At 41.5% G+C, this 16,001-nt stretch overlaps 1 protein-coding gene across 1 annotated transcript in view; it reads right to left on the reverse strand.

Annotated features, from left to right (window-relative positions):
- enc2 (ectodermal-neural cortex 2) overlaps window positions 1-16,001 on the reverse strand; it is a 50,240-nt gene that overhangs the window by 15,026 nt on the left and 19,213 nt on the right. Inside the window, exons 2-8 of the mRNA XM_074677718.1 lie at window positions 15,221-15,453; window positions 15,011-15,116; window positions 11,035-11,280; window positions 10,249-10,338; window positions 6,386-6,549; window positions 2,809-2,956; window positions 80-276 (exon numbers count right to left, since the gene is read on the reverse strand). Of these exons, the coding sequence (XP_074533819.1) occupies window positions 80-276; window positions 2,809-2,956; window positions 6,386-6,549; window positions 10,249-10,338; window positions 11,035-11,280; window positions 15,011-15,116; window positions 15,221-15,402 (1,133 nt within the window). The 5' untranslated portion in view covers window positions 15,403-15,453. The remainder of the gene's footprint in view (window positions 1-79; window positions 277-2,808; window positions 2,957-6,385; window positions 6,550-10,248; window positions 10,339-11,034; window positions 11,281-15,010; window positions 15,117-15,220; window positions 15,454-16,001) is intronic.

The raw sequence follows: 16,001 nt of genomic DNA on the forward strand, positions 1-16,001 counted from the left end.
CTGTCATTTCTACCAGGGCTGGAGCAGAAACAGAGACACAGAGCTGCCTGTCCTGTTGTCTGTTACTCATTAAACTCACCTGGCGATCAGCATGGGCGCTCCTTTAGACCACTCCTCATGAACCGTGTCGTAGACCCAGACGTCTTTAGACACTCCGTTCTCTGACCCTCGTCCTCCCGTCACGTAAACTTTACAGCCGATGGCACAGGCACTGAATTCCTTCCTGGGACTGGGCAGGTCGGCTTTAGGAATGATCTCTTTAGCTTTGTGGTCCACCTAAACACACACACACACACACACCAACCACAGAGGTTATCACACTCCCTGGAACCAGTTTACAGAAGCCATTTAAAGAAACTTGGCAAGGCCCAAGAGGGAAAGGTTATTGTTGCAGGATTTGTTGCTAAATTTATCCAATTTTCAGACCCCTCTGGTGACTCTTTTTTTAAAAAAGTGGCTAGCAACAAAACCTGAGACTGTTCTAGAGTTTGGAGGCTCTGACGTGAAAGCATGTATTGATCTCCTGCACCAGCTGCTTCTCAATGAGCAGTGGGTGCTGAGCACCTCCTCTATCCAAAACACTCACAGACCGACTCCTCGCTCACAGCAGGCAGCAAAAGCAGGAGACTGCATCCAAATAAAAAGTAACGGAGGACTGATAATTGGACAAAGACAAACAAAAATCCACCAAAGAAAGTTCTGAACACATTTACAGTGTTATTTTGCGCTTCTCTGTCTCTCCTGTTATTTCTATTTCCTTCTGTGTCCATGACGATAACATGCAAATGATGGTAACACTTTACTTTGGAGGTCTGCAAATTCCATCACACTTAATCATAATTAGACAAAGTTTTTTCTTATTTCTTTAAAATTAGCACATAACTTTATAATAATGTCCAAATTTATTGTCCCAAGTCACAATTGTTAGGGTACTGTTTTTTATTCCAGTGTCTTTGAAATTTACTCCAAATTGAAGGTAAGAAGGTGACAATTAGCAAATAATTTATTTGAAATTAAATCACAACCCAACACAAAATGTTTTTAGAAGTATCCCAATGTTTCTGCTGTTTCCAGAGAAGCAGTTGATAAATAGCTGCTTAGTTCTTGACAACAGAAGTTAGCTTCATTGTTTCCTCTGACAGTTACCTTTGAAATATTAAATGATTAACTCAATTTCCCAATAAGCAGTTGATAGTTGGCTATCTGTTATTTAATTCACCAAGTTCTTTAGTACCCAGTTTGTTGATATGCATAATTGAGATCACATGCAAAATGATAAATCTTTATGATTAAGGCTATAATGTTTTACATGATACAACTGAAGGCTTCAGATGTGATATTCACCAAGAGTGGAGTTGTAAATTGGCCTTACCTGATTGTGATAGACACTGTGAGTAGAGGCGCACTGCAACACAGAATCTGGCCAGAAGTTATGTGCTAATTTTCACCAAAGTCTCATGAAATTTCAAGGAAATAAAAAAAAAAACTTTGTCTAATTATTACCTAAGTGCGATGGAATTTGCGGACCTTGAAATTAAAGTGTTACCAAAATGGCTTTTTTAGCACATTATGCAATGATGTCATTTAACAACTCATTTAATCTGTAAACACAGCGCTGTTGAGTAAAAAGATGGAAAAAAAAAGGTGTTCCAATACAGCTGGTAGCATCGTTTCAGTTTGAACACTGCAAAGATTTAAAATCTGATCAAGAATAGGTCTGATTGATATTAGAATATATTATTTCTTGTCAGATCTCGTTGGACCTAAAATATATCAGCTAAATTCACTCGTTTTTACTTGTTTCAACAAATTTTCATTTGAAAAATAACTGCTCTTTACACAAATTGATGTTTTATCCGATTACTCCATTAATGCATGGAATTTCAGTAGAATACTCAAATACTAAAAAAGCTATAGCTTCAGCCGTAAAGGAGAGTTATTTAAAAAAAAAAATTGTTGTTTTTTTTGAGTATGGATTTTGTTATTATTTGTGTCATTTCTGTCAGCCTGTGGATTATACTGAAGTCAAGGCACAGTATGGCGGAGAGTGGAGAGTGGTGTGTGCAGTGACAGTCTGAATATGTCCATGGATAATTTAGTCATGAACATCATGTGACTTGTGTGTTTAAACCCCTCTTTGATATACATGCTCTATTTCTCCAATAATTTCTGTCCTCTGAATATCTTTCCATTTACTGATGTCTTACATCCACTCACTTGAAGTGAGGACTCATCTACTGTTAAAGGGAGTCTTTTGTACTTTATTGTGTCAATACAGTATACAACATTCCTGCAGTACCTATCCTGTTATTTAAGTAACTGGACACCATTTTTCATTTTAGTAATCTTTCACCCACGTGTCATGGTCAAAATATAACCTTTCATAACTTACAATACATATACACCAATACTCTCAAAGTAACCAAATTAATTGGATGAGTGAGTAATTGACATTACCTAGCAACAACAACACAACCCACAAAAAAAAAGAAAAATAAATAAATAAAGATAAAATAAATACGGAAATAAATAAATTAAAGAAAAAGGTTTCATCTCTACTGTATACCATTGGTATATCCAGTTACTTTAATTTGAACCGAGCCCATCTTTTTTCCAACCACCTTTTTTCCCCTTTGTTAAAGGGAGTCTTTTGGAGCTTTGTTCACACAAACATCAGATATATTTACTGTCTTTCTGTTGTTCTGATTCTTTATGAAACCAATAGACTGCCCATGAAGGCTGACCCACTCACAGTTTCATTCCAACATAATCATGTGAATGTTAAAGCAGGTAAGCAGGACTGTGTACCTGGTATATCTTGTCACACATAAAGGTCTGGCCTCCCAGGATCAGCAGAGTGTGTCCAGCTTTTCTAGGTCGAGCACAGGGACTGGTAACCACGCCATCATTCTGCAGGATCTTCTTCTTACACTGCATCGCCTCCTCCACTATGGACCTGCAGAGGAAGACACAACATGACCAGAAAGATGACGCCACATTTGTTTAACATCTCTGAAAGCTTGGCTTCCAGTCTGCATCAACAGCCATGCTGCTGACACGTCTCCACTCCCACCAGTCTCACTCAGAGACAGAAGCAAACTAAAAAGGATTTGGATGCTCAACAAGAGCAGCAGATGGAGCAGAGCTCAGTTTGAAGGAGAGGAGGATGACAGACGGATCAGCTCTGCTGGCCTGCACACCGTCTGTAGGCTGCTCTTTTAAAGCAGGAAGTCGGTCACAGATACAATCAGATGCTGAGGAAAGATTCACCGTTTTTATGATGAAAAAAACAAGAAGACAAGCACATCTATTACACACACACACAAAATATCAGACTTTATCTCAGAACAGTAATCATTTTTGAGAGGTACACTTTAGCAAAGGTGGCATCTGCGCGATGAGAGGGTGAGAAGCTGTCATTAAGCCAGAGGTGGGCTACACCCTGGACAAGCTGCCAGCCTATTTCAGAGGATTTATACTGGGATGGACAACCAGAGACACACAAGCACACTCTCACCTGTGGTTTCTGTAGAGTGACCAATCAACCCACAGAGCATGTTTCTTTGTGTGTGGGGTGAACCTGAAGAGAACCTTCTCTGGGAAAACATATGGAGCTGCACCACCATACATTTGATGTGATATTTGCTTTAAATTAAGTTTGTAGCTCAAGCATAGCTGTGATATTTTTTGTGGGACATCTAAGAAGTACTATGCAAGTGAATTTAAATGAATTTTCTCATGTAGGCAAAACATGATTAGTCATTGTATCAAATGAAGCTTAAGAAAGTTCAGTCAGGAAGACTGGGTGCTCACACTCTTCTGTTCCTTCACTCACTTCCTTACAATTCTCACAATCAGCTGACTGGGGGCATGTCAGCTTTCCACTCTTTATCCAATCACAGTGACTGCTTCAATCGTAAGCCAATCATCTCATAGCTGTCGAAGTATGAATGCCGTCTCTTCTGCTTGTCTGCTGTCTCTCAGGCTCACATCATGAACCTCCTCCCAAACGCTTGATGGGGTCTAACTGTCAAACTTCATTTTGCATTTCTTCATTAAATCTGTTCATAACTCTTTCTAGTGTAGAAATCTCTACTGACTGAAATGCTTTCAGTCACACTTCCATGAAGTGAGATGCCAGTTTGATTTGTTAAGTTACATTTTCTGTTGAGTGATTGTTCGTTATAATAAAACAGAATCATTGCCTAATATGACAGTTAGATTTCAACAAGCCAATAACAATGTGATTGGAAAAGCCATAAGCTCAGTCTTTCCTGCCTTTATGCAGTTTGGCAACTAAATAATTTGTGTCCTCAGTTCAGTACACAGGACTTACGCCCTGGGCCCATATGTACAGTCATGGAAAAGAAATATCAGACCACCCTTGTTTTCTCCAATTTCTTGTTTATTTTAATGCCTAGTACAACTTAAGGTACATTTGTTTGGACAAATTTAATGATACCAACAAAAATAGCTCATAAGAGTTGAATTTGAGGGCTGACACCTCGCCATTTTACATGGTTTTCTTGATTATAACCAAAATCGCTTATGTTCTTACATTAATAGCTTTAACATTATACTATCAAAAACAGAGCTTTCAGCTGTCAATGATTTTTTCTGTCTGTTTTAGTCACATAAAACTCACCGGAGTTATTAATTGATTGTAAAGCTGACCGATTAATCGGTCGGGCCAATTATGCCTGTCATTGATTAATCAACATCGGCCAAAATGTAGCTGTCTATAAGAAATTTTGCTCCACGGAGATTCTGTCACTCCTGCTCCTGTGTGTCTGTGTGTTGGGCTGCACACTGCCCGAGTGCCCGCCCCCTCCATCCACCATTATCTAATGTAAGACTATGGAACTGCGTTTTGACGTCGTGTTAGTTACTCATTGTGTGTTAACAGATTGACTTTTTTTTCTACTTACTGTGTTTACAGTTTGACTTCTTTATTTATTTTTGTGTTTACAGCTTGTTCTTATTTATCATTGGTTTACACTACAGTTCTTATGTTGACAGTTTTTTAATTAAAGTTCCTTGTCTTAATTTAATAGTGTTTTGTCTCTGTCTTGAATCATATGGGTATCATAATAATTTGTGATTATATACAATATATATCCTGTGTACATCAATGAATTTATTATATATACCAGCTGATCTATCTGATATTGTCAATATATTGGATATCGGTCGATATATTGGAGATCCGCATTTTTTTTGCCCCCAGTATCGCCCCAAAAATCCCACATCGGTCGGGCTCTACTTGATTGCATAACCACTGTTTTTTTATTTTATTATGCCAACATTCAGACAGATCTGCTTTGTTTTTGGGTTGTGGTTCTCTATTTAGAGTTTGATGATGTTCCACAGGTTTTCAGTTGGATCAAGATCTGGAAATTGAGCTGGCCAAAGCATTGACTTTTTGGAAACTCCAGTTTGAGTCAGGAAAGAGTTTTCCAGACTGTTTTAAAGAGTAGCCCTGTACATGACCTGGTTCATTCACCCTTCACACATTTACATTTGTCCTGTTCCACCCAAACAACCCTAGATCATCACAGATCAACCCCATGTTTTACTGTAGGGGTCAGACAGTCTGGTTTACAGGCTTTTCCAGACCTCCTTCTGACCAGTAAGTTGGCTGGAGTGGACTTCAACTCAAAACTGGAGTCATACCTGAAGAGAACCTTCACCCATTCATCAACAGTCCAGTCCATGTGATCCCCAGCAAAGAGTAACCCGGTCTTCCTCTGCCTCTCGTTGATGAAGGGCTTCTTCTGTGCCGTGTGTGACTTCAGACCAGCTTTAAGAAGTCAGTTTGAACTGTCCTTCCCGAACATGTGACGTTTCTTGACAGTTCCCACAAATTTTCAAGGTCCCTGGAGGTCTGAGGACAATTCCTGACACAGGAACTGAGTGCACGGTCTTCTCAGGGGGGAGAAAGAGTTTTCCTGCCTCGACCAGCTGTACAGACTGCGAATAGCCTCCACACTTTTAAATCTTGTCTAAAGACACACTTGTTCACTTTAGCTTTTGGCACAGGAAAGGCACTTTTATTGTGTCTTTTTATGTCTATATTGTTGTTTTATGTTTGTATATGTTGTATGTTTTAATGTTTTTATAAGTTTTGTTGTTTTATAGTTTTTATTGTTTCTGCCATTTTACTGTTAAAGCACTGTGGTAGGCCACTGGCTGTTTAAATGTGATATATAAATACAGCTGACATTGATGTTGACCAGCTAGCAATTTGGTTGTACCATGTTTGGCTTGTTTCAGAAATTTTAAGTAGTACGGTCCCTAGACTAAAAATGTGTGATATTTCTTCCACTCAGAGAAAAGTCAGGAGGAGCCTGAGCTCAAATAAAACTCTGTGTATATCTCAGCCTACCTGCTCCTCTTGTCGGCCATCACCAGCTCCTCGCAGGCCACGGCCTCCAGTAGACACTCAGAGGGCAGCAGAGCCAGCCTGATGCCCCGCAGCAGCTCTGGTAAGTGATGACGACGACCCTCCAAGTCGAACCGAACCCACCGCATCACCGAGTTAAACACCACCTGCAACAAGTCAGCATGAGCATGAGGAAGGTCTGGGTGCCTTTACAGTCACCTTAGGGTGAGATATTTTTTGTTGGGAATAAACATAGAAAAAAGAAATGAAATGCTAATGGTGGTTTTTATAAGGATTGTATCAAGAGAGCAGTGATTTTGTAGTGCTTTTTTGAGTCCCCTTGGTTAGGAGTCCCCTAAATAGAGATACAAGGGACTAATGGCCCTGGGCACTCTTCCTCGAGGTAGCTACACATTGCTCACAGCCACCAGCACGCAAAAGCTAAGTTGCATTCACCTCAGGAGTCATGAAGCAACAAAGAAAGGAAGAAAACTAGTAACATATTTCTCATTTGCGTGGTTTTATTCAAAATTTCGAATGTCAGTGTCTAAGAACACATATCAGAGTGCAACTGCATGAAGGAGAGCTTGGTGTTGGCTGAAGATGTTTAAAAGCTTGCTGTCTACATTGTAGTTAGCGATGTCCTGATCAACATTTTTTGCCCCCGATCCCAATTATTTAATATTGAGTATTGCCCATTACTGAGTCTGATCTGTTTCTTGGGTTTGGAGATAATCTTTGCTGAAGGAGTCAGAAAGTGAAGCAGCAGGGTCTTCTTGTTTTGTGTGTTCACAATACTGAATAGTCACAAATAATAGTTAAGCTTATTGTCTTTTTAACTTTGTCCAGCTAATTTTGAAGCAAAAACCCTCTGGATCACAAACCCTGTCGGCGGGATCAAAATACCACTAATTTATAAATGACTGGCATTTACAAGCCATTTGTCCAATCCAAAAACTGAAAACACTGGGGCTATCGTCAGATTCTCAAATTTCCAAGGGTGCCTGAATGTATCACATACAAAGCTGGAAACATGTCTTAATCAAGCGGCAACCTCCGGTCTAAAGCTGCGTTTCCACCAAGCAGTCCGGGTCGGTTCAGTACGGTTTGGGACGGTTTGGGACAGTTAAGTCTGATCCCGTTTGCGTTTCCACAGCAAACTGTGCCCTCTCGTGGTAGGCGGTGTGTAAGCCGGATGCCGGAAGCCGCAGCTGTTAAACAATAGTGTGATGCCGTAGCAGCTTACCCCACTATCAAATCCAACAAAGAAGAATAACGCGACACAGTAAACAAAGAGCACGGATGGAAGACATGCAGCATTTCGTCCTCTCTGTGATTTTTTATGTAACTCTCTGTTACAAAGTGCAATCAAGCTTCGTTTCAGAGAAGTCTGTGAGCCGCCAGGAGAAATGCAGCCGCTGTCGGGGTAAGTGATGATTCTTTTGACCAATCAACGGTCTGCAGTGTGTTGCTCCACCTCCCGAGAGCGGATTGGTTCAGTCTGGCACCCATACGAAAGGGTCCCAAAAAAGTGGGACGGCTCGACTCGGTTTTTAGGGATCCGTCTCGGGATGAGTCAGTGGAAACGCCGCTAAAAGCGCATCGTACCGAGACGAACCGACTGCTTGGTGGAAACGCAGCTTAAGATATGAGACAATGCGGAAGTGCTAAAATCTGCTATTTCCCGAGTGTTCACTTGAGGCTGGCTCCAGAAGTACCGGGAGTCACAAACACACCAAGCCAAAAAAAAGCAGTTTTTAAAGCAGAAATTAACCTATTTACAGCCTGGTTCAAAAAACGTCTCCTGTCTGAGTCGCTAATTTTACTATCAGCGCACACTGTACAGGGGATGAATTTTTTTCTAACTCGGCGATTCAGAGGATATCAAGATCGCGAGCTCCCCCAATAAGAAAACGGTTGCTAGGCGCTACCCGGGTAGCTGCCTGTTGCAGCAGCTCTCTCGTCTTTGTCCGTTTCTTGTGGTTTTTTTCATCTCTTTTTCGTCGTCTTTGTGTTTGGAGTGGATCATCACTTTGTGTGGTTCGTTGTCGGTCACGGACACCAAACTTTTTGTGGCTTCGGCGGTATTTTTTACTACTTTTCTCCTGTGTTTGTCTGGAGAGCTTACATGTAACCATGGCTGCATTGTTTACATGCGAAATTAGCTGTTAGCAGCCTGTAGCATGTAAATGCTAACTAGTGTAGGGCTTGATGATTTCCCTCGAGCTGAGGAGGAGGAGGTGAGGACGACGTGCTGGTTCTCGGATGTGAGCTGGGAGGTGACGACGTGGACCTGTCCTTCCATCCATCGTTGTTGGGAACGTGGGACCTAGCTCCGGGGGATGGATGAGCTAGCTGTGCTAACCCAGCGGCATCATACTGTTCACGGACGTGGCTGACGGAGCAGACATCGGACGCCGCGACACATCGGAGGAGCTTCGCCTGCTGTGAGCAGACAGGATCCAGGAGACAGAGACTGAACAGACTGCTGGGGAGGCTCAGTCCTGGACCCTGTGGAGGTGGAGACTGGCTGGGCTGGAGAGTGGTGGACGAGTGGTGGACGGGATGTCGTCATCTAATTTCTTATGGACATTTTTGCACTTTCTATACTCTTTCTTACTTTTGTTTTCTTAAATGCTGCGGTGACTCCTGAATTTCCCCTCGGGGATAAATAAAGTATTTTCTATTCTATTCTATTCTATTCTAAGAGGCACAGCTGAGGGTCATGTGACTGACAGGCGCCCTATGGCTGTAGGCGAAGCCCTTGCCACTACCAATATGGCCTCTATAGCTGATGTGCTTTATTTTCCGTTTCAGGAACAGACGGGTGACGTCGGCGAGACTACGTCCATGTTTTATACAGTCTATGGTTTTAATATGACACAGAAGACAGGAGAATTTCATCAACATCCCTTTCAATTTCATGTCTTCTCAGAACATTTACAGAAAATGACCAATTTGCCTGCTTAATTTAGTTGAAAAAAAATTACGCTTCATATGGTTTTCAGCAAACCCTGAATGGTGGATGACTTGTATGTATGTAATACAGCATGCTAAAATCAGAGGCTGCCCTGAACGCAACTCTCCGAAGATGGTGAGAGACTTCAAACGTACATATTAGACACCAACTGGACTATCTCATGTTTTCCTCTTTGATGGAAATATTTATTTAGCAACAAACTGGATTATAACTTTAACTGACCTGAACCATCCATAGCGAGGGATCAATCTTTTGTGCTGCAAGGCTCAACAAAAACACCGGACAAACTTCTGTTGTCAAACTGATCTCACCATCATCACATCCTCACTTGACATCAGTGCATGACACTAAGGTTTGTTTGTTTTTGCCCTTTGAGCCGTTTGTCCCTGTAGAGTTACCGTACGGTGCTGTAAAGCAGATGTCATTGCTGTAAAGTGTCAGGTTGTGCACATGTGTTCTGTAATAAAGCCAAGTGTAGCTGCTGTTCTACATCACCGTACCATACCTTATTTTATCATTCTCTTATCAATTTTATGAGGTTGGGCGCACATATAGTGCTCAGTTTTACTAACGCGTTGGCTTTCAGCAGCGATATTGGCTTTATGACGGCTAACATGAATAATCAGTCGAGAGGATCGGTGAGAATTCCCGATCACCGATAATTTAAAAAGTGCCAAAAATCCCTCGATCTGATACTAAGGATCGGAACATCCCTAATTGTTATTTTCTCACACGACCCAGTTTATGTTTAATGCAGAGGAGGGAAGAGATGATAGCACATGAAGTTTTGTGCACCAAGAGATTTGCAATAAAAAAAACCTGTTTGCCCCCTGGAAGAAGAGAGAGGGTTAAAAAAAGAGGACAGATGTAGCAAGCTGACCCTCACCTGCTCATCCTCTATCTCCAGCTCATCACTGAGAATCAGCTCCAGCAGTTTGTCTTTACTCAGGCTGTAGAAATCCTCTGACTCTCTCACCTAAAGGGTAAATAAACCGCGCAAGTTAATCATGAGGACACACATGCTCAGTTTTTACATGAAGAAGAGCACCACATTGTTAACTGAGTATCACTGAGTAAAACAAAAAAAGTCCATACACTGCAATTAGTGATGAACGATACTGCAGTGATGCGTTCATGGGCCATACTCTGCATCAGAAATTATAGCGTTTATTCAGCGCTTTAACACGGCCGGATGATGTCACATCTTAAATCTCATATATAACAGAGCCAATTTATTAAGCTATATTTCACTCAGCTTAAACAGCGGGAAAAACACACTCAGCAGCCAAATCAATCCAATCACACCACTAAAAGCTGCAGATTTTCAAAGGCTTCATATCCTCACACACAAAGTTCGATTCAATCCATCATCCAAAACTGCTGACAGCCAAAACAGCCTCTCACAGCTGCTGCATGCTCTCTATCTCTCAGCATTAAAATTTAATTTCCCTTCCAGGAAACGTCAATGGTTTCTTTTTAACCAATCCTAGTGAATGATGGACATTATCAGGCTAGAAAAGAGGACATCAGAGGAGGTCTTTCAGCCTTTTGTTACATACACATCACATCCCCAGCTGTATTACATGAGAGAGTGCTCTGACATCTTTGCTCCCATGTAAGGTAAGTTATTATATAACAACGCAATGATGGACCAAGGATGAGGCCGAGTTACCGTCTCATAGTGCAGCAGACACATCCTCCACGACAGCTCGTACAGCCTTTTACACTGATGAGCGTCTGACAGCAGCATCATCCCCAGGCAGTTTGAAGAGTGCAGGTTCTTCTCTAAAAACTCTGCCGCTGCATCCCTGATGTCGTGAAACTGCAGCATGTCTCCTGCCTCCAACAGCGACTCAGCATTCTCCTCGTTTATGATGACTCGGGAGGAATACGCAAAGTCCAGCAGGAGCTCCAAGACCTGAGGATGGAGAGTAAAAGTGACTTACTTTCAAGTTTTCTCCCTGCTTCAAAGGTTGCCTTGGAGCAGGGGTGTCAAACTTTTCTACAAGGAGGGTGAAATTAGGTTCAGTAAAAATGACTGAGACATTTATCAACTGTGAAAACAGCGTCTGAATGCTCTATTTGTGAACTCTTTTAGGGATTTCTGTAAAATTGGTCGCTCAAACTTCCTTGTTCCATCATCACAGACTGATAAAATCAAAGCTCGCCTGTCCCTCAGGTGTCTCTGATACTAGATGATCAGTGGTCAGTTTTCTGCAGTGTTACCTGCTGTGTCAATATCAGGAAACTCTGTTTCTGACCAAGGAAAACATTCTCCACGAGGGGGCGATATGGGCACAATATGCGGGGAATTTTTTATGTCAGGATCAGGATCTTGGCCTGTAAGCACATCCAGCCATTACTACTAATTAGGGCTGGGCGATATGGCCTACAAAAGTAATCTCAGGTTCTTTCACAAAAAATGTGGCTGACGATTTTTGACGATTTTTTCACCTTTTAAAAGAAAACAATAAGTACAAATGACAGAGAAAACTCAGAACCAATTTTGTTTCAACTTTATCAAAAACTTAATAAAATCCTCTATTTGACTCTTGGAATCAAAGTTTCATCTTTTCTTCTGTTTCAACAACTTCAGTTTGAAGTTTTAAAGGAGGCAGACTTATTTACGTTCACATCTAAAGTTGCACCATTTTATACATTTTTAATTCAAAAACAGCTAAAAAGCTTTTAGTGTTTTCAGTGCACTCCAGCACTGTTCAGTTATATTCTACTTAAAATGTCTTTTTGAAAAAACGCTTTGTAAATTTAATTTTTTTGTTAAAGCTGTAGCCTGTTCATCCTGTAATTTTAATACAAACAAATGAGCAGAAATAAACGCCACTTATTCTAGTGTGGACTTACAAATTTCATGCCTCCCTGCACAAGTCAGTGCCCTAGTCGAGGCACCCCAGTTTAAAAAGTCTGAACCCGTCCCTGCTTGTCAGAGAGTTCCTTATTGCTGGTTTGATCTGTTGCTCTGCTCATCAGCGGATTGATTAATGCTGAATGGAGGATTCAGTTGGTGGAACAGAGGGAGTTACAGAAAAAGACAGGACTCAGCTTTTCCCAGGTAAAAGTTTAACAACTTCTTAGTCATGTCTGTCTGAGCAGCACTGCCCTAATCCATCGCCCATTGCTGTCCCGTTTCCCTTTCTACAATCCATTTTCACAAACCATGATTCGTTCATGTCACCAAAAAGAGGGGATTTTCTTCGGTAGAGTGGTGATGATCTGAGAAAAATTGGTGTATGTTTCTTCATCATCTAAATCTCAAAATGATCAGAGCATTATCTTTGAAAAGCAACAGGTTTTACGAGTGTCAATCACATCATTAATAATCTGCAGGTGAACATAAAAAGTTCCCAGCTTCATAAATGTTTCAAATATCTTCATCAAACTCCTAAAAAACTGACAGATAGAAAACGGGGTATTTAAGAACAGGGATTTGAGTGCTTACCGATAAGAGGTATATTAAACCCTTTGGGCTGTTGATTCGGTCCAAAAGGTACACGTGTCCGTCAAGGTGCTGGGTGTCAAAGACACACGAGAAAATTTTTTATGACGTTCTAGTTTCTGTTGTTTCATTAGTGAACTGTTAAATCATGCTGCATACACGCGGAGTCAACGCTTGATGCGGTACAAAGGGTGCGCATCAGCGGGGGAGATAAATTCAAAATTTTCATTTTTTAAATCGTCCGAAAAGAAAAATTTGAATTAATCTATACAACCAATATATCCCCCAGGCCTAGTACCAATGGTGAAACAAATCAATCAATTGGCTGGAAGAAGTCATTGCCCCAGCAGAGTGGTAATTTCAATAGTGGAAGACCCCACCATTACAGACACTAAGAGCAGGTTTCCTGCACCTTGTTGAAGAGATTTAGCCAAACTTTCCCTTTATCCTTGTTTCTGGTCTTTTATAAATGACTGCCTGAAAAAAGCTGTGTGCTCTCTTTGTTTATATCCTTGTGATAACATGTCTGTTTCTTCCACAGAAACATTTGTTTTTCTTGTTCATTTCTCAGTGACACCATTGCCACTTGCCATGTTAATCACTGCCTGGGCAATTTGCATTGGATACATAGAGGTTTTCCAAAAAGTTTCTGAGGTATATGACAAACTGAACCTGCCTCACTTTCATGATGCAATTGGTTAACTGGCCAATTTCTGGCATACGGCTAGAATGAACCATTCCATGATGGGAAGTTGTGAAAAAAAGCCTTGTTTCCACCAAGTGGTCCCATATGGATCAGTACAGTCTGGTATGGGTTGGATCATTAAAGCCTGATCCTGATAGTGTTTCCACAGCCAATTGTGCCCTTCTTGGTAGGCAACGTGTAACCTGGATGCCAATAGCCGCATCAGCTACATGACGTGATAGCAGCGCAACACCAGTGCACCCTGCTAATAAATAAATCCAATGAAGAAGTTCAACAGAAGTTTCACGCTGTTTGGTGACACCATTTTTTGCAAACAAACAGAGAGTTCTCTTCAGGAAGTCGACTGGAGATTTAAACATGGCAGGGTTATGTGTTGTTCTGTATTACCACTGTCACACAAGAGGAAACAATTCTTTCAAGCAATCAACAGACTGCAGTGTAGCTCCAGCTTCTGGGGTAAGATCAGTATGTCTCTACCAAAAAGTGGGACCCTACAGGTCGGTAATTTGGTTTGTCTTGATTTTAATCAAAGAAAACATCACAAAATATGTCCGTATCGAGACAAGCCCAACTGAAAAGCTTGGTAAAAACAGGGAAAAATGGTCCCATTTGTGTAAAGACTAGATGTGTACACAGGCCCTGGATTTCATAAAGATAGTCATTTTAAGGCTATTTTAAATCCACTCATTTAAAGACGTCAGCTATAAGTTCTGTTAAGTTTCTGCAGGATGTACAGAGCTTTAGCTTCATACCAGTAGCTTATGCACAGTCCAAATGTAGCTAAATGAGACTTGAAACATTTTTTGTTTTAGAACATGATTCACTTCAGCGCCAAAGCAAATCCATTGTTTGATAAAAGGTGGGGGCTGCATGGTTCAGGGCATGCTAGAATGTGTGTGTGTGTGTCTGTTTCTGTGAGTACAACTGTGTGTATCAGTGCGAGCTCGGAAAATAAGGAGTGTGGTGTCAGGGCTGCAGAGGACTGGAGACTTAGTTCATGAGGGATTGATGTAAAGCAGGGGTCCTCAGACTGAATGCAGCATCATGATGTAATGAGACCTGGGGGACATAAAGTCACCTTCTCTAAGCCCTAAACTCAGGGTGTATCAGCACATTCTTCCTCAGAAGTCAGAGAGCTGTGAGGTTGAACTCAGCTGAAAAATGGGACGGTTGACTTTAGACCAGTCTTTTGTTGGTCTGTGGCACAGTAACCTTCAGCATCCTCAAGATATTGAGCAACAAGAGTTTTACACACACACACACACACACTGAGCATTTGACAGATAAACCAGGACAAGCTCCTGCTGAACAGGACAGGCTGTGTAATGGTTGTTCCCACTCTGTTTCCTGGGGTCGGAGACAAAGCCATGACACAAACACTTCTCAACACCGCTTTAATAAAGTGGATTTATTGCCCAGCTCTTTATGGAAGCTTTGGTGTTGATTATGTGAAGAGAGTGTATGTGTGTTCATCAAGAGCAGCAGTACCTCAGGGTGAATACTGTCTCTGAAGTTGACGTCACTGTCCAAACTTTCTCGTAGACCTCCGCTGAACATGGCCTCGAAATATCGACTGCACGCTGCGAGGACGGCTCTGAGACACAGAGAACACACCTGTCAGTGAGCTGAAGATTCCCTTTAATGTCAGGTTCATCAGAAACAGCATTGCAGAGAGCATGTGAAGGTGGAAGTGTTCACCTGTGGCAGGGGAAGGATCGGTCTCCAGCCCACAGAGTGACGTCAGTGAACATGCACTGTTTCCTCATGGTGTTCAGGTGTGTCAGCACGCTGTCCGGGTGGGAAGGCTTATGAAACAGTGAGATGTTCATGGAGCCCGTGCTGGTGCGGGATTTGCGATTCTCATGAACAGTCACAGACATAGCCGCTGTGTTTGGCACCTCCAGGGGGACGGTGAGAAACAATCCCTCCAACTGCATAAAGACGACACAGGAAGAGAAGAAGAAACATGTTTATTATTTCTTTTATTTAAGAATCAACATTCAGCTTCAGCATTAACACTGTTACCAACATAACATGTCAACACATCAAAACAAGTATATCCCAATGTCTCACACACCCCAGCCAAAGAAAAGTGGATTAGAGAAAACAGTGTGACTCCAGTCAAAGGACAAAGACCTCACTATTGGTTTAAACTGGCCTCAACAGTTGGGCTTAGCTCAACAATGTGACTTACACACATGTACACATATACAAACACATATTAACACGCTTCTATTCAGATTTATTTTATTTTAAATTTTATTAGAGAGGATCCCAGTTTTAAATGTCATCTGGTCAGGCATTTCACTGTGTTGTGGTTTTCGAGGAAAAAGCTGACTACCACAGTTTGACGAATGGATACAGAGCAATCACGAACAGAAGATATCCTCATGGTTTTAATGAAGTCCACTGAGCAGAAGTTGACAAACTGACGCAGTGGAGGCCAAACTGTTCACAATCTTATAAAATTACTTATATA

Source organism: Halichoeres trimaculatus, unplaced genomic scaffold (assembly GCF_033239565.1).
Source record: "Halichoeres trimaculatus isolate MK-OKI-2021-1 unplaced genomic scaffold, fHalTri1.1 fHalTri1_scaffold_10, whole genome shotgun sequence".
In the NCBI taxonomy this organism is placed as follows: Eukaryota; Metazoa; Chordata; class Actinopteri; order Labriformes; family Labridae; genus Halichoeres; species Halichoeres trimaculatus.